General features: G+C 47.5%; 2 protein-coding genes across 6 annotated transcripts; one reads left to right on the forward strand and one right to left on the reverse strand.

The window, feature by feature from the left end:
* Positions 1-1,822: 1,822 nt before the first annotated feature.
* LOC123139924 (putative disease resistance protein RGA4) lies at positions 1,823-13,555 on the forward strand. Of its 5 annotated transcripts, XM_044559642.1 has the most exons (6): positions 1,823-2,114; positions 2,554-2,821; positions 3,009-3,951; positions 4,620-5,756; positions 8,045-8,215; positions 13,152-13,555. In XM_044559642.1, the coding sequence occupies exons 3-6, from the start codon at positions 3,664-3,666 to the stop codon at positions 13,179-13,181; spliced, it is 1,626 nt and encodes a 541-aa protein (XP_044415577.1). In that variant the 5' UTR covers positions 1,823-2,114; positions 2,554-2,821; positions 3,009-3,663; the 3' UTR covers positions 13,182-13,555. The 5 variants fall into 5 exon arrangements, with proteins under 5 accessions (XP_044415577.1, XP_044415573.1, XP_044415574.1 ...); XM_044559638.1 differs by lacking the exon at positions 13,152-13,555 and having other exon boundaries at positions 8,045-8,879; XM_044559639.1 differs by lacking the exon at positions 13,152-13,555 and having other exon boundaries at positions 2,554-2,771; positions 8,045-8,879.
* A 2,435-nt stretch (positions 13,556-15,990) lies between these two features.
* Positions 15,991-17,649, reverse strand: LOC123139928 (receptor kinase-like protein Xa21). Its single transcript, XM_044559644.1, has 2 exons — positions 17,563-17,649; positions 15,991-17,346 (listed from the first exon to the last, which is right to left on the reverse strand). The coding sequence occupies exons 1-2, from the start codon at positions 17,606-17,608 to the stop codon at positions 16,226-16,228; spliced, it is 1,167 nt and encodes a 388-aa protein (XP_044415579.1). The 5' UTR covers positions 17,609-17,649; the 3' UTR covers positions 15,991-16,225.
* Between the last annotated feature and the right edge of the window lie 1,371 nt (positions 17,650-19,020).

Raw genomic sequence — 19,020 nt, forward strand, 5'->3', positions numbered from 1 at the left:
GACGTACGCGAAACCTCGTCGGACCATGCAAGGGGATACAACGCGGAAGGCATGCATTGCGGTTTGAGTGCACTTCATGTTCAACAGCATCACATAGCAGTGCAGTGCGCAACGCCAGGCCGTGCCTTGCTGATGGACGTTTCACGTTGAGATCCACGTACTCATCCACATGCCCGCAGCATCATCAGCAACAGTCGATCCTGGCTAACAATGGACCACTCCGGCTCCAGTCGCTCCTGCGCAGTGTGGCCGCCTTCGAGACTATCCTACTGTCTGTTGCACCGCCTCCCCTCCCCCCCGACGCTGCAACCTAACCCCTTGTCGGCGCCACAGAGCAACCTGCTGTCTGCTGCACCAGGAGCATCCGCCCTCGCCACTGTCACACCGCTCGCACTGGCAAGTGATCATTATCCGGCGGTGGTGATGCCGTCGTCGTTGTCGTAGTGGTTGTTGCCGCAGGATCTATGCTCCCCGAACAGGGCGTCCTACTACGTCCGAGCGGAGACCATGGCCCCGCCAAGGGGATACGTAAGCGCCGGCCGCCGGGACACCCGGTTTCCGGGCAGTCCGTAACCAATCGACAACATCTTCGACGTAGTCACCGTCGGCCGTGGACGGCCGGTTGGACGGACTCAGGGCGATGCCGGAGCCGAAGCTGTGGCTGATCCTCACCATGCCCGCCAGCACCGCAAAGAAGGTCAAGGGAGATTAGGAGGCCCGAGGCAGCAGCAACGAGTTGCCGACAGCCAGGGCACGACGGCGGCAACGGCCGATCATCAGAGGACGAAGCATGCTCCATACATACGAACCGAGCCGAGACAACGGCCGACGCAGCAAGACAACCCGAACCACCACACCAGCCAACCAGAGCTCCCCGCGACGGAGGAGGCCGAGCAGGACGCCGCGGTCCATTACGACCGGAAGAAGGATATACCATAGAAATAGTATATGCTAACCCAAAGAAAACCTAGCACAATGATATGAGAAGAAGGACGATCTATTTATAACCCCCAGGACGTAAGCGATGGTAGTATGTGGTGAGGTTTCGAGATCAAACGACTACAGTGGCGCAAACCAGAAACAAAAAGCAGACTCTAGATCGAAACATGAAAGTGACACTGATTAAAAAACGCAAGAACCCTCCAGATGAGGTGATGGAAGTGGCACCGTTTTTCACCATAGAGAGGCAAAATCGCTAACCGCACCCAACCGCACACAAGAATTCAGCACACAAGTTCAAAAAAATTTGAAACTAAACACCGAATCCACAAAGCGTTTGTACACAGCCATTTACCAAAATAATACCACGTGCCAAGCCCAAAATTCACCATGGGTCACTTTCATCCAAGTGGAAGAATGTTAGGGAAAAACCTTGCCTGGAATAGAGGCTTGGGTATGTGATAAGTAATAGCACAAGTCTGTTTGTTACGTTATTTTGTAGTGCTATACTCTTGTTGTAAACTTGTGTAAAAATTAGACTTTACACTTAATTATAGCATAGCGAATCTTTATAACGAGTCAATGAGTGAACCCAATGACAAAATTTTCTGGCTCCGCCCGTGGGAGCGAGCCGGTGCTCCTCCTCCGCTTACGGTGGCCATCTCCACTCGTCTGCTGCTCACTTGACTGACTTCGAGCAAATTAATCCCAAACTCTGCGGTGGAGTACGGGCGAGAGGAAAGTAGCGGTGGGAGGAATGCAGCGCCGGAGCGAGCAGAGTCGCCGGCGTCAATGGATATGGAAGGCAGGTGGGCCCACGTTATACCGGCCCAGCCCATCAAGCCCTGTAAAATGGCGGCCCAGGTTGTGTGGATGACACGCACAAGCCCGTCTCAGTTCACCTCTCCGCCGCCGCCGAGCTCTGCGGCTCCCAGCCTCGCCGCCGCGGCCGCGGCCGGGGAGAGTTGGGGAGGCATGCCAAGGGACGGCGTTCGGTCTGCAGGCGAGCAGCCTGAGCGGCGCCGTCCGTGGTGGGGCGGATGGGGAGCGACGCGCACCTCTGCGACGATCCCGACGACGCCTCCGCCCCGGCCCTCCTCGACCGTCTCAGTTCACCTTTCCTAGCAGCGCTCGGACTGATTTATGGTCAAGATTTGGCGGCATGGTCCCCGGAGGTGAAGAAGATCTTCTGTCTGTTTTGCATTTCTTCCTGCCTGTGATGGGTTGCTGCCTCATAAAATGTGGCTACAATTACTGCTTCTTCTGTTAAATTCATGTTGTGCTCATTGCATATTAGGATCAAATGCAAATTTATGGATGCTTCAGTTAAGCCATGAATTTGCACACATTTCATATTTGATATGTAAACACAAACTTGTATTGTAACGTTGTGGACAGAGATCGTGCTACTGCATAATTTTGAAGAATTTGTGGCTAGATTAAACTGTATTTTAACCTCCGATTTTATCCCGTGAAGCGTTTAATGAATTGATTGTGCAGATTATGTTGATGATGATGATGTTGTAGATTTGTAAATAGCAACAGAGCACCCAAATTTTGGATCTATTGACCATAGATAAACATTTTCTTTTCTTATGTATGTGTGTGCTTCAGGGTTCAGCCTTCCTTATACTCCTATTTCAGAGTGGCCGCAGCGTGCGAAATGGCCAATGAGAGAGGTGGCTAGAGGAGATATTGAGCCCGAGGCAGAGCATCCTCTGTTCCCTCACATCAGGGAGGGGGTGCCGGCTCCAGTGGCGACAGACGGTGCTTCTTCGATGGCTGGCGGCTAGGCAGAGACGTTGTCGAGGAAACCTGATGAACGGCGGCAGGTACAACAGGCTCCCTACACCTGGATCTTATTGGCCGTTCCACAAGCAAGGTGCCACCCATGGCTTCTGTAAATATCTATGTCTTGTTGCCTAATTTTGTAAAAATTGAGACCTTCCTCACCTTTTGCCGCTCCTGCCTTGTTTGGAAAAATCTTCAGTCAACCAAGCAAGCAAGCAAGACTATCATAATGTGTGTTCTCTCTTTTAATATACTTATTATGCAATATTTTCTTGTAGGATATTGAAAATTATTAACCAAGGTTCCAAGTAGATTGCTAAATTTGGTCAACCAGCCTGGCAGCAGATACGAAGAATATGAGTTCAGTGTAAGTAATCGTACAAATCTTCTGATTCTCTTATTTGCTTGTGATCCTGCTATCTGTATCGTAAACTGTTTATGATTTTTCTGTGGATGAGGGCAACTATGCAATCCATATTATTTCTGGTAGATGGTCCATCAGTGAACTCTAGAACTAAAGAATTAGCAAGTCTTCAATGAGCTCAAAAGGTACATACAGACCAAAGCACGCATCAGGGAATAGGATTGTTCTCTATTCCTTTTCATTTTCAGAGGGAGATGAGATCACATTCTTTCCTTCTCTCTGGTTCCTGGATTTCCCTTTCCCTTTACAGCAAGAAAGACTTGAGATTCTTTTTCTTGACCCTTGCCTGCTGGCAAAGTTAAAGCTAACGTGTGCTGTGTTGCGTGCATTACCACAATTAAGCAAGGTAGATGATCCCTTTCCATCTCGGTGGAGCATGTGTCGTGTCATAAATAACATATGGCCATGCATGAGTTGGTAGCTGCGTCATTTCTGGCACGTGCTGTCTTCACACCTCCTCCAATTGGCATACAACTTGAGAGAGAAAACGTACGGTGAAGACGAACAACATGGCGCATGTAGCCGGTTTGCTCGCCTCGGCTGTGGTCTCAGCGGTGGGCAATAAGCTGGGTTCCGCCATTGGGGATGAGGTCACGATGCTGTGCAACTTCAAGGACGACCTCAAGGACATGAAGGACACATTGCAGTACATGGAGGCGGCGCTCAAGGATGCTGAGAGGCGGTCTGTCATGGAGGAGTTGGTGCGGCTGTGGCTCAACCAGCTCAAGAACGCTGCCTACGACATCTCTTACATGCTCGATGAGTTCCAAGTTAACAGTGAACCAGCCTCCAGAAAGGTATACAATGCCGCCCTTGCCTTGTCTCAATCGGTTTTTTGTTAATTAATATTCCTAGCTAGTACAGAGTTTGTTGCTTTGGTCAAATAATTTGATTATTAATTATATCATTGTCCACAAAACCATGCTTGATCAGTGGTGGAGGCAGGATTAGTGAAATTATGGTGTTGGGGAGGGCCAGTTCGAGAAATCTGTTGCTCATGTGTTTATTAGGAACAAATCCATTGGATTAGGGGGGGGGGGGGGGCAGGGCCCCTGCTGGTACCCCTGGCTCCGCCACTGTGCTTGATCATCTGAACGTACTTTCCAATTTTAGCAACTGGTGCACTAGTTAATTGCAACGTTTAAAGAATGAAATTTGTCGGTGCCCTTCTAAAAATTAAAGAATCATGGGTGTACAAGAGGCATTTAGCCTATTTAAATCTGGTGTACAAATCCCGGCCGTGAAACTAGGTGTATAAGAATAAAAAATTGTACTACAAGGGAAGCTATGTTTTACATCCGTCCAAAAGTTTTACATTAAATTCCAATTGTGTTGGGATTTATATATCTACCATGCAGCATGTAGTTACGGGTAGAGGGATCGAAAATACTACATCTTATTAAAGCCGGGTGTAGTTGCTCCCAGGTTTTATATTACCATAATCACTTGTTGAAATTCCTTGTAGATGATTGGGAAGCTGGACTGTTTTGCTATTGCACCCAAGATTACCATGGCTTATAAGATGAAGAAGATGAGAGGTCAGCTGAGGAAGATCAAAGAGGATCATGAGAGTTTCAAATTCACACATGATAACTCGAGCCTAATTAATGTGCATCAGCTTCCCGATCCACGGGAAACAACGTCACATGTCATTGAATCACTCATCATAGGGAGAGACAAAGACAGGATGAATGTCCTTTCTTTGTTATCCAAAAACAACAACAACAAAGAAGATATCACAGTTCTTCCTATTTGTGGGCTTGGAGGCATAGGAAAGACAACTTTGGCACAACTGGTCTTCAATGATGCTCAGTTCAAAGATTATGATCATCGGGTATGGGTCTATGTATCCCAGGTGTTTGACTTGAAAAAAGTAGGGAACTCCATAATTTCTCAAGTACTGGGGAAAGGAAGCCAGAATCTAGATACAAGGCAGTTGATAGACCAACACCTTAAAGATCTGCTTCGAGATAAAAAAACTTTAATTGTTTTAGATGACCTATGGGAGACAGATTACTTCCAACTGGATCAACTCAAGCTTATTGTGAATGTAAGCTCCAAGATGAAAGTCCTAGTTACAACACGCAGCATAGACATTGCAAGAAAAAATTGTACTGTTGAACCATACATGTTAGATCTCTTGGACAATGACATGTGCTGGAGAATAATCAAGCAAAATAGTGGCTTTGAATCTAGAGCTGATAAAGAGCAAGTTAAACCAATTGGACAGAAGATTGCAAAGAAATGTGGAGGTTTGCCATTAGCAGCTCAAGCACTTGGATTCTTGCTATTTGGAATGGATCTTAGTGACGGGAAAGCAATGTCTAATAGTGATATTTGGGATGAACCGTTTTCTGATAGTACAGTGTTACCATCCTTGAAGTTAAGTTACAATACTTTGCCACCATATTTGAGGTTATGCTTTGCCTATTGTGGCATCTTTCCTAAAGGTCACAATATAAGTAAAGATGATCTTATCCATCAATGGATTGCTCTGGGTTTCATCGAGCCATCTAATAACTTTTCGGCCAGACAACTTGGCGAGAAGTATGTTACACAATTCCTGGGGATGTCTTTCCTTCATCATTCAAAATTTGCTGAGGTGAGTTACTACGGCATACCTGTACAATATAGAATAAAATGTATTCTTTTTTACTCATTATCAAATGGCATGCAATAGTTACCGTGCAAAAGTATACATGCATGTTATATATGTTGACAGTTTGGTACATTAATCAATGCATATGTTTTGCCCTTCGTGAGAAGTAAAGCACTCAAGATATTGGTGCATGCATCAAATTATACTCCACGCACTATGCTCTAAAAATAGCCAAAATGTGGGGAACCTATATCTGCAAGAAAGAAAAAGTAACTCTTCGTCCATCCTGCTGTGGTTTACCCTCGTCAAAAGCCAGCCATTTGGATCACTACACATACAATTAATGCATAGTTTTGTATTTTCTTTGGCTCATCGAATCAATATATAGTCTCTCCGTTTCAAAATAGATGACCCGTAAAGTTAGTACAAAGTTGAGCTATCTATTTTGAAACGGAGGGAGTACATATTTGGTTGAACAATAATTTTCCCAAAAAGAACACATACAAGATGGAAGAACTTAATTAGAGTCCTGAATACGTGTCAGTAAATTGCATTGGGGCACCCTAAAGGTATGCCATTCCCTTAGTAAATCCCTTGCCCTTGCTCTCCAAGGGAATTTGTATTTCAGTTTCCCAGTTCTCTAAACACATCTGCATTTGCACCACAACCACTTTTGCCATTGAGGTGGGAGGAGGTGGCAAGACAAATCAATTCTGACCACCAAGCCAGCTTAACATTGGTGGGAATAATATTTTTACGTTATCACTACCTTTTTCTATCTTCCTCTCTCATCTTGTGAGTTGTGACCACTACCGCGCTGTCATCATAATCCTCATTCTGTGTGCTGCCTCTTTGATTGCGCCACAATGGACCAAGCAACAAACCACCTGTCTTCACCAAGGTCTTCATTCTGGTATAGGAGCCTGTAGATTTCGCAAGAGGCAGGTGCTGGAAGACTCTACCTATTCATAATTTTTTAGGTAATCTACCTAAATTCCCCTTTCCTCCACCTACCTCCAAATAAGTAGGTAGAGTGCATCACTCTTCCTAAAAGATTGCATGGGAAAGGCCAACTAATGCATGCAGAAACCTTTGTGCGGCTTTTCGGCCTCCCTTTGCTGGTTCTGAACTATCACGGATCCCAGAGATCAACCTTCAAACCTTTTTCTTTGAATCTCAGGAAGTCTTATATTTTCTTATGTGTGGACTTCGACCTTACAAGATATGAGTCCGTGCCTTCCTAAGTTGGTCCTGAATTTCCAATGAAGTTTTGATTTTCTCGAGGGACGTAGCAAACTGTTTGGTTGGCTCTGAGCATTCTAAAAATAGTCCTGCCTGGACAATTTTGATAACGGGAAATCTCTAACCTCCGTGGGGGTTGTGAAGAAGGGTACATCTAGAAAGCGAGATAATTTCTTTATGGATATGTGTCTGAGGCGGAAGTCTCTGAATGCAGGCCTGACGAACCTTTTGTACCAGGATCATCACGAGACTCTGTTTCTGCGGTAGATGACTCAATAGGCAGCCCCGCTCGTCTCCGGCTGCCGCCAACCTCCCCCTACCACCAGCCTCACCTCCGTTGGCCGGCACCCTTCGCTCCGGCCCCTACGTGCCCTCCGCCACTGTCCGCACCCTCGCATGGTTCGCGCCCACCACATTGACCCCCCCTCCCCGACCACCACCACAAAGCTCCTCCACCTCCCTGTCGTGCCCTCGTCGTGGAGGTGACCAACGACGAAAAGCACGCCGTCATGCGCACCCACGCGGCCACCGTGGCTCTACCTCTGCTAGGAGGACCTCCATGCCAACCTCCCGGACCTTTCTGCCTAGCTCTGTTGACATCTATAGCAGCTCTTTCTGCCGTTGAGTTCGTCGCACATGAGGTGCTCAACCAAATTCTTCGTACAAGTTGCTCGACGAAACATGAAGAGAGATATAAGCAAAATAAATATAGATAGAGCGTTATAGTTAAATTGCTAGAGGAGATGCACTTTTTGTGCTCTACCTAAAAGTGCATTTAGGTTGAGAAATTTAGGAAGACGCCTAGACTTGCTTTAAGCCCGTTAAGCCGAGCTTAGGTGGGATGTAGTTTATTTATTTATTTTGATGGCATGGTCAGTTTGGCCGCTATGATCGCGTCAAGAGGAAGTGCAAACGAAGACAAATTTACGGCCTACCAAGTTGAACATATTAATCTTTCTCCGATAGGATCATGCCACATCATTTATATAAAGAATATTATTCTCTTACAATTTTTCTGGTGGAACTAATCCTATTTTATTTTCTTTCAGAAATTTGGAAAAACAATGTTCACCATGCACGATCTAGTTCATGATCTCGCAAGATCAGTCATTACCGAAGAGTTGGTTGTCTTTGATGCTGAAATAGTGAGCGATGCTACAAAAAAAGAATACCGCATCTATGCATCTCTCGCAAATTGCAATATTTCAGATTACAGCAAGGTGAGGAAGGCGTCAACTATTTTCCGACCCAAGTTAAGGGCGATGCATTTTTCGGATTGTGAATTCCATGGCGGTGCATTTTCATTTCCAAAGTGCTTGCGAGTCTTGGATCTATCTGGATGCTCCATCACAGAGTTTCCAAGCGCTCAAGGACAACTGAAGCAACTGGAGGTTCTTATTGCTCCAAAGCTACAAGATCATCAATTTCCCGATAGCATCACTCAGCTCTCCAAATTACATTACCTGAACCTCAATGGATCACGTGAAATATCAGCAATACCAAGCTTGGTTAGCAAACTTGTGAGACTGGCGCATCTTAACTTATCTTATTGTACTAGTGTCAAAGTCATACCAGAGACTCTGGGAAGCCTAAAAAACATTCAAACACTAGACCTCTCATGGTGTGAGAAACTCGAGTCCATTCCAGAGAGCCTTGGAAACCTGCAAAACCTTCAAATACTAGACCTCTCGTGCTGCTTTGAACTAAAGTGCCTTTGAGAGAGCATTAGAAGCCTCAAAAACCTTCAAACGCTCGACCTGTCAAGCTGTTGTAAACTAGTGTCCCTTCCGAAGAACCTTGGAAGCCTCAAAACCCTTCAAACACTTGACCTCTCAGGGTGTAATAAGCTAGAGTCCCTTCCGGAGAGCCTTGGAAGCCTCAAAAACCTTCCAACACTCGACCTCTCAGGCTGCAAGAAATTAGGATCTCTTCCGGAGAGCCTTGGAAGCCTCGAAAACCTTCAAACACTCAACCTCTCAAACTGCTTTAAACTAGAGTCCCTTCCAGAGAGCCTTGGAAGCCTCAAAAACCTTCAAACACTAAACCTCTTCCGGTGCGAGAAACTAGAGTCCCTTCCAGAGAGCCTTGGAGGCCTCAAAAACCTTCAAACACTAAACCTCTTCCGGTGCGAGAAACTAGAGTCCCTTCCAGAGAGCCTTGGAGGCCTAAAAAAACTTCCAAAGCTAGACCTCTCAAATTGCGAGAAATTAAAGTCCCTTCCAAAGAGCCTTGGAAGCCTCAAAACTCTTCAAACACTCAACCTCTCATACTGCTTTAAACTAGAATTTCTTCCAGAGAGCCTTGGAAGCCTCAGAAACCTGCAAACACTAGACCTCTCATGGTGCGAGAAACTAGAGTCCCTTCCAGAGAGCCTTGGAAGCCTAAAAAACCTTCAAACACTCAACCTCTCATTCTGCGTGAATCTAGAGTCCCTTCCAGAGAGCCTTGGAAGCCTCAAAAACCTTCCAACACTCGACCTCTCAGCCTGCCATAAACTAGAGTCCCTTCCAGAGAGCCTTGGAAGCCTAAAAAACCTTCAAACACTCAAACTCTTTCAGTGCGAGAAACTAGAGTCCCTTCCAGAGAGCCTTGGAAGCCTCAAAAACCTTCAAACACTCAAACTCTTTCAGTGTGAGAAACTAGAGTCCCTTCCAGAGAGCCTTGGAAGCCTCAAAAACCTTCAAACACTCGAGCTCTCACGCTGCATGTCACTGAAATCCCTTCCGAAGAGCCTTGGAAGCCTCGAAAACCTTCAAACACTCGTCCTCTCAGCATGCAATAAACTAGAGTCCTTTCCGGAGAGCCTTGGAGGCCTAAAAAAGCTTCGAACACTCAACCTATCATGGGACACTAAACTAGAGTCCCTTCCAGAGAGCCTTGGAAGCCTACAAAACCTTCAAGAACTGGACCTCACATGGTGCCTTCAACTAGAGTCCCTTCCGGAGAGCCTTCGAAGCCTAAAAAACCTTCAAACACTAGACCTTACATTCTGCCCTAAACTAAAGTGCCTTCTGGAAGGCCTTTGAGTCAGGAAAATCATTAGAAGAGAAGCCTCAAAAACCTTCAAACACGCGACCTCACATTCTGCCGTAAACTAAAGTGCCTTCCGGAGTCTTTGCCACCCGTAAGTCATTACAAGAGGTTAAGGTTATGGATACGAGAGCATCATTAAGTCTTTGCCACCGTGTATACAGCAACTCACCGGTCCCCAGATGGTACATAATGTGGACAGCAGTAAACTGAGGCTGTTGTGTGAACCAGGCTTGCCCACATCAAAAACATCGTAAGTGCTCCACCAAGCTCTACTATCTAAATGCAGTCTACTAATTAAGCGTTCTTCACACTGCACGCAGTGTACATCTGTCGTTCTGTTTCATACCGTGTCCCGGAGTTCTCAACAAAATTAAAAACGTACGCTAACCAGATGCTGAATCTATCCATTCTACAGAGAACTACAGAAGCACACGTGCGCCATAATCAATCAGCTGAACTGGCGGAGCACATCTTCTCCAGGACAGCAAAAAAAGCTTCACGGAGCCATCTAAGGACGAGGTCTAATTACCGAAAAAGGCTTTCGCCCCGCTTTATAAATAAAGCAATGATCAACCAGAGCCCAAGTACAAACGCACCCCACCACAACACATGCACACACCCAAGGCGGGATACACAGGCGCTGAGCGCAGCAACACCACCCCTAGCACAACAGAGCAATCGAGGTCCTCCACCGTGAACACGCCACCGCGAAGAGATGAAGCCGCATATGACAAACTGTGCACTCCAAGGCGGCGCCTTCAAGAAGGTTACGACACCAACGCGCCGCCACCGCCCGACCTGACGATCAGAGTTTCCCCTGGAGCAACACACTGGCCGATGAGAGCCGCGACGACGCCTTCAAGAAGGGAACGAGCAACGCCGCCGCCGGTCCGTCCGAGGATAGAGCATGTTTTCACCCCGCCAACATTCATCGCGACCGAACGCCACACCCACGACGACCACGCCACCCATATGGCCATGGCCACCGGGCAGCACCAATCCACGGGCTCTGCCCAAGAGAACCGCGGAGCCACCACCAGGGCCGCCGCCCCGGCCTCCCAGACCTGGATACCACCTCACCTGAGGCCCGCCGCTACCCCAACCGAATAAACGAGCGGAAAGGACCCACCTTTCGCACCCCTGGGTGGCCCCCAGCAACGAGACCCAGAGGGCCGGCCAAAACTAACCTCCATCGACCCGTCCAACAGCACCGGGCGCGAGACTAGGTCGGTCCTGCTGCCGGGCGCGAGACGGAGCCAGTCCTGCTGTCGGGCGCGAGACGGGGACGGTCCTGCTGCCGGGCGCGAGACGGGGTCGGTCCTGCTGCCGGGCGCGAGACGAGCAGTCCTGCTGCCGGGCGCGAGACGGGTGATGGATCGCAGCTGGGGGAGGACCTGCCCATTCGACGAGGCAACGCCGGACGACGAGAGAGAGGGATCGCAGGTCGAAACGGACTGCCTACAAACGAGCCGACGCTGAGAAACCAGCCGTCGCCGCATTCGGCCCGCCAAACTGCCGTGATGCCACCGCGGCACCATGAAACACCGCCGCAGCCCACAGCCGGAGCAGCAGCCACGCCGGGCCAATGCCCCAACCCGCGCCGCCCGCCGGAAACAAAGCGTCAGATCCGGCTGGCACGCTCCACCACCACCGCCACCAAGTCACCGGCGTCGAGCGCCCACCAGAGGCACGAGCGGAACCCGGCCAGCCCCGCGGCGGCCGGCGGCCCACCCCGCCTTGCGAGCACCGCAGCCGAGCGAGAGGCGCCACGCCGCCCGCGGCCCGCGCCATCGAAGATGACGCCCGCGAGATCTGGTCGAAGACCAGCGGCGCCGCCGCCACCTTCGCGCGCACCACCCGTCCCAGCGCCGCCTGATGCACCGCGTCGCCCACCACGGCGGGAGCGCGCCGCCGCGCCGCGGCGCCCGTCGCCTGCACCGCGCCCATGCCGGAGGGAGCCGCCCCGCGCCGGCCCCGTCCTGCGAGAGATCGAGGTCGGCCCGCCGCCGCCGGCTGCGGGCGGGCTTTGCCCAGCCGAGCCTAGGGCGACGGCGAGGGAGGAGGGGGAGGAAGGCTGGGGGACCTGGCGGCGGCGGGCTAGGGTTTCCTCCCGGCCGCCGCGCGGGGGCGACACGGGAGGAGGGGGAGGGGGAGAAATTCTCTCGTCGAGGGACCACCAACAAACATACGAGGTCTAATTAAGCTCTACACATGGTGACTTGAGTTGTTTATTTAGTACTCCGGTCATACTCCCATGTTCATAGACTTTACTTACACATGGTGACATGAGTAAATGTACTAGACTGGTCGAAAAACTATATATGGTGTGGCAGTTGTGCTGTGAGGATTAAAAACTGAAGGAACGCTCGCCAGTTTCCACCAATTAATTCTTATATAATCAAGTCACGTGTGCTGGCTGCTTTAATTCTTAGAGAGACTAGTTGCAAGCAAAGCTTGAGTGATGGAAAGGCCGTTGGGTTCCTTTGGTGCCGTGTGACGACATGCTCCTCCTGTACTGTGCTTCTCTCTTTGAATTGCCTGTTTTGCACATATCCTACTGTTGCTGTGGTCTCCTTGATTACGGTCGGCTGATTCTTCAATGTGATTTTGATGCCCTCGGGCCGGTATGCCTGACACGTCGGCGGCAAGAATCCCCTGACTTGGCATGCTGCATCACATCTGTGTGTGTTTAAAGCATGCATCTGCATTTATTTCATGTTTTAGGGTCCGTCCGTTGGGAAATCATGTATGGAAAAAATGGTCAAGCACCAAATACATACTCTTTGATTTGCCAATTTTGCTGGAGTCCAAATTTTCAAGTACTTTTCCCTCAAAAAATGTATTCAAGAATTTTGCCTGTGATGTGACCAATGGTAAGTTCTGTTCGGCGCCGCTGGCGACACCGGAGAACAGATTACTTGTCAGTTGCTTCCATGGTTACCAGGATACTTGTAAATTGTCTTCAACCTTTTTTACGCAGATAACTTGACCAAAAGTTCTAAGATTTCTTTACACCACACGCTATGTTGTTTTTATTTTTCATACTGTAGCCCGGAATTTCGAACAAAACTAAAATGCTCACTAACTAGATGCTGAATCCATCCATTCTACAAGGAACTGCAGAAGCACGCGCGTGCCATTATCATCAGCTGAAATGACGGAGTGCGTCTTCTCTGGGAAAGAAAAAAAAAATCTTCAGAGCCGTCCAAAGATGAGGTCTAGCTCTGCACATGGTGACTTGGGTTCTTTAGTACTCCTGTGTACACTGGAGTAAATGTACTAAATCTTTTGGTCATATGTCGAATAATTATGTGTTACTGTTCTGCTGTGAGCACTCAAAACTGAAGGAACGCTTACCAGTTTCCATCAAGTTGCTAGATCAACAACGAAACAATAAAATCTAGAAGAGACAGGTGCAGATACTTAAACTCTTTCAGTAATATTGGAGGGGGAAATATATAATTGCCATTCCAGTCTTGTCTTGCCTGAAAATTTATATTGCGGGCGGAAATCTAGAAGAGATGGATGCTAAATAGTATGCCTGATGTGCAAGCAAAGCACAAGTTCAGTGTACAGTCAGGTAGCTCTAATTTTTTTGGCGTTAAGATTGATGATAATTTAGTGCGCCTCTTGATAGACATCATTTCTTCTCTGTTTCACTGATTCACTCTGATATACTCTGCTTCAGTTCTGAAACAGTCTTAAGCCAAATTGTGTGATGATCCATCCATTTCAGGCTAAAGGTCCACAACCTTACAACCTTGTGTATGCATATATATTGAGTCAAGGACAGAAGCTATTCACCTAACCAAATCTCAAGACTCCGCTTCGCTGTCAAAGCCGATAATGCACATCATCGGTGACTAGTTCTTTCGAAGCTCTGCTTCTTGTCTGCTTTGTCAGCTCTGCAACCCGGCAGGGATCGGTTTGGACTACTTCATTGCTGTGTCATTGCCTGTGAACTTGGGAGAGTCTGTGTTGAACTCTTTGGAAGTGTTTTGTGTCGTGAGAAACTGAAGTTGCAGATCTATCCTGTAACTTGGGAGAATCTATGTTCATCTCTTCATAAGTGTTTGTGTTAATTGCCATGAGCACATTGGTTATTTTTGTTCCTGATACGTAGTAAGTTCGTCTTGCTCAGCAGTTCGTAGATCTATCCTGTTTGTTGCCGATCTAAAGAAACTGTTATTACTTTGCTGTTTAGTTCCTGGTCTGAATTTCTGTTGTTGTCATTACTTTCTGTCTGCATCGAGAAACTATGTGACAGTTGTATATTGAGCACTGAAAACTGGAAGTACACTCACGTCAAAACTGAAGGAACGTTCAACCATTTCTATCAACTTCTTATGATCCATGTGTATTTACAGCAAGATGCAGATTTGAAAGTTCAAAATTTAGGGCAGGCAGGTGAAGAGGTAAAACAAAGCTTCTCATGCTCAACTAAAAAGTAAACCAACATAAACATTTCAGATCATCTCTTCTTATTCTTCTTCTGCTTCTGCTACACCAGACCATGTCCCGCTGCGGAGCAGGCACTTCGGTGCTCTCCGTCGCGGTGACGGTTGCAATGTCAATTAGACCTATTGTCTCAGGCTCCTGCTACTGGTGTGTTGTATCTTGGTGTGAGATCTTGTCGCAACTTCCATTTTTACTGTCCCATATGGCTGTAGTGCTTCTCGATATCGCCTTCCATCTCTTCTGACGGTTGTGAATCTGAACCTGAAATTCCTGTTTCTTGATTTTTGCTTTCCGCATTGACGTCAGGTGGTGATTTATTTCCTCAAATCGCATGTCCATCACTCATCAGGATACATTCCTCCAGCATCGTAGTAAGTAAAAGTACATGCTCAATTTTGGCAGGTGGATTCCACTTTTAGAGTGCTTCCCATTTCACTGAGACGGAGCGATGCAGATTATCTTCGTACCATTGAACTGAGACCCGGAGCTCCTACTCCGTTTCCACTTGATTAGCTCCTCTACCCACACTGAAGAATAACTTGGCCTTAACATGCTGATTGTCACGGCTCTGCGTCTGGCTTAAAAATTTAAGACAACTCAACTACCATTAACTTGGTCCTCTGAGCCAATTATTCGAATTTGTTTATGAGGGGAGTTCAGTTAAGTCCTTTGGCTAGTCACATGCATGTCCTCTATTTCCAGATATGTTTCTCTTCCCGATCTCTTTGTTGTTCTTGGCTATATCGTCATTGACCCGTCATCATCTTTAAGATAACAACACTAAGCTAAACAACGGATTCTTGGTTGAACTTTATGTACGTGCTTACTGATTGTGTTCTATGTTCAATCCATTCGTTATTATGTCCAGCCAGCAGCAAGGAGAAAACTGCTATCACGAATGAAACGCAAACTCAGCCTCCAAAATCCGAATTGCTGATGACCAATGTGCTTACTGATTTGGTCAATTGTCCAAACCATTGTAAATTTCATCCATAACTTAAGCAGAAGAAAAATATGCAAGCATTTCAAGACCATGACGTGGACTGGGAATGTGCTGCTTCTCTCTATTTTGTAAGCAGGGTAATTTGAGACTAACGACAATGTGACCAAGACAAGGGATGTCTAGGAAAGGCGCCTGTTATGGCTTGCCAATAAGCAACCACATTATGGTTCCCTTAAGCATATGCAAGTAAAGTCAATCCTAACACTGTCTCCACACTGTCTGTACTTTTCTCTGCTTTGACTGTCCAATTCGTTATGAGCTTTTTCTCGATAACTCCAGTATTAGAACAGTCAGCATGACAAGACCTAGACGTGGACTAGCTTTTCTTGCATGACAAATCCTGATGATTTTTTTTCTAAAACCATCATTTTTTATTTGTTTTGCAGATTGCTGAGCACTGAGAGCCACGATCTCACCGAATCATTTATTGCAAAAGAGAAGGTTGGGAAGGTCCCAATCCCCAGAATTACAGATGGCCAAAAAAAACAAGAATGACAGGTTTGCTCTTGACATCCTGGTGAGCATAAAATAGATCAACAGTATGGGTGGCATGAAACCAAATATTAGAACGAATACTCTACATCATCAGGTAAGTACATAACATAATGTGTATCTTTTGTCCTAGAGATAGTAGGACATGGGAGCAGATCCAGTGTTCCTCCAAAGGATTCCCCACCGGTTACCTCCAATACTTATAAAGGCTCTTGCCTCACTTATATTTCCAACAAAGACTGTTTCATGGTACCCCACCTTCCAAATTATTATCAGATAGATACAGATTGGTGAGGTGTTGCAAGCCACTCAGCTCTCTTGGGATGAAGCCCATCAAATTGTTTTGCTGAAGGTCTAGGTGTTGTATGAGTCCAAGATTACCAAAAGAACTTTGAACTTGACCAACGAAATTGTTGAATGACAAGTCTAACCACTTTAGCCCTGAAATATTGCCTAGTGATGCTGGGAGATGACCTTCAAAATTATTTTCGTACAATGTGAGAACTTTAAGATTCAGGATGGTATCACCAAAGTTAGATGGCAGTGTTTTCCCAAGCATATTGGAATCTAAGAATAGATATCTGAGAGAAGACTGATTGTATTTGTACAGGGTTTCCGGGATTCCACATGATAGCCTATTTTCAGCAAGGTTTAATTCAGAAAGATTTGGGAGTTTTCCCAACTCATCAATAATGGTTCCGGTGAGCTTATTATCAGCAAGCAAGATGTATTCAAGCTGACTGCTGTTTTTTAGCCTTGGTGGGATTTCTCCGGTGAGATTATTTCCTCCAAGAAATAACAACAATAGATTGGATAGGCGGCCTATACCACTGGGAACTTCTCCTATTAGTAAGTTGCTAGACAGGAATAGTTCGTATAGATTGGAGCAGTTTGTAAGAGTATCTGGAATGGTCCCTCGCAGTGAGTTCTGTCCCAAGAGAAGGTCCTCCAATCTTTGGAGACGGTTGAGAGGAGGTATCTCGCCGGTGAAGCCATTAATGGACAGGTCCAGTCTCCTAAGGAATGATAGATTCCCGAGGGATGGTGAAATCATGCCTGACAAAGATAGGTTCACAAGGTTCAGCTTGATGACTCGCCCCGGGTGCTCCAGGCCGCTGCAGACGACGCCGTTCCATCCGCAAAGGGGGATGCCAAGGTCCCAAGATCTCAAGGCTTGACTTGTGGTGATGGCCCGCTTGAAATCTAGCAGCGACATCATGTCCGTGCTGTTATCATGGATTGTCGTCGTTGAGGAGGAGCAGCGGATGCTGCCGACTCCGCAAGAAAGGAGCAGCAACGAGAGTAGCGTAAGGATGGAGGTGAGCCTTGCGGGTTGACTGGCACATGTAAGATTGCCTCCCAGATCTGCACGTGTTAAGAGTAATGATCAGCAACGACAATAGCCATTAGAGGATGCTGCCGACTTCAAAAGTGATGTGAAGAAAGAGTTTGCTGGCAGCAATGACAAAACCGACAGCAAGGCAAAAAATGAATGTTTGGAACTGAAACCACGACACTTATTTTGAATCGGAGGGAGTACTGTACTTCACTAGTAACGAGGACAACAGAGTATCTATGCACCTTTGCTTGGCTGGATCGCAAGAAACGGCGGCTTGCTTCCTTCCATTGTTTAGCTGCCAGCCGGGTGGTGAGGTGTGCCCGTATGAGTTGGAATGCTGGATGCTCATCAGGCTGAGGCCCAGGAGTTTAAAAACCCTCATACAGCGTCATCACGTCCACACACTTGCGTCTGAATTTTCTGCAGTTTTTCTCACGCCCTTATCTGAATCCTGCTCGCCGCCGGAGTGAAGACCTCAAGTCCGTCAACCTTGTCAGTGACCATTTCGGCCTATAGTAGGATCACTCCAATTCTTCTCCGTACTTTTCAGACGGAAACGGAAGAGATGTGTCCAGCATTCGTATGTTTTCTTTGTGATAGCCGTGCTTCCAGAATGTCGCCTTACGGCACGAGCTGAGGTCCAGGGCGGCTAGAGGTTCTTCCAGCTAGCAGTTTTAACATGCTTCCTCTTACCCTCTCTTTTTACATGAAAGATAAGAGTATTTAATAGATCTAAGCCGTTGATCTTATTAATTAGTGGCCTGATTAACTCTTACCTTCTTACCTCATATGTAAAAAGGGAGGGGGGGGGGGGGGTGTGTAAGAGGGAGCATGTTAAAATTTGCCTCTTCCAGCGGTGCCTGACTTTTAGGGACACCGGCGTCGCGCTGCAATCCTGGCGTTGCACTATTCCGCGCTTGTACAATTTTTCTTCTTCTTCTACCAGTCTATTCAAAGGCAAAGCTTTTGTTTTTTCTTGAGGAAAAATATACATTGTGCGTACACATTACTCATTGACTATTTCCCACCGTCGAATACACGTACAACGGGTCAAGTAAACTTATATGTGTTCCATGTTGGACAACGACACAGTATGATGATGCGGTGCCTTCTACCGAAAAAGGGTTTCCTCCCGCTTTGTATACAAAGCAACCGACCGAATCATACAGGGATAGGTGTTGGGGCGGAAGCGGCACAGTCACGCCCAAAAGAAACAACAGAAAAAGAGCAAAGAAACAAATGCCGACAACGGCGGATCAACAAAAACGAAGAAGCCTCGCGATCGCTGGGCCCACCGGGCTCATCCACTAGGCTCCAAGACTCCGAAGCGCCGGCACCAATCAACACCTCCAAGAAGGATAGCGACGATGACGACGCTGCTGCCAAGGGTTTACCCCGGTACACGACGAGGCGAGAGGAAGGGTAGCCCCCGACGCCCTCCCGGAAGGTCAGGCGCCACCGCGCCGGAGTCAGCCACGCCGACAGGGGTTTCCCCCGATCCCAACCCGCACCTCGGGCGCTCCGGATCCCGCCACCAAACCAACCACCACCCTGCGCCAACGCGAACATGAGGCCTCCACGCCGTCTCACCACGGCACCGCGAAGTGAGGACAGCATGGCGAAGAATCAGAGTCGGGACTAGGGCATCAGCACCATCGGCACGCGGGAGGGCCCCACCTCCACCGTCAGCGACAGTAGCC

Source organism: Triticum aestivum, chromosome 6B (assembly GCF_018294505.1).
Source record: "Triticum aestivum cultivar Chinese Spring chromosome 6B, IWGSC CS RefSeq v2.1, whole genome shotgun sequence".
NCBI classification, from domain to species: domain Eukaryota; kingdom Viridiplantae; phylum Streptophyta; class Magnoliopsida; order Poales; family Poaceae; genus Triticum; species Triticum aestivum.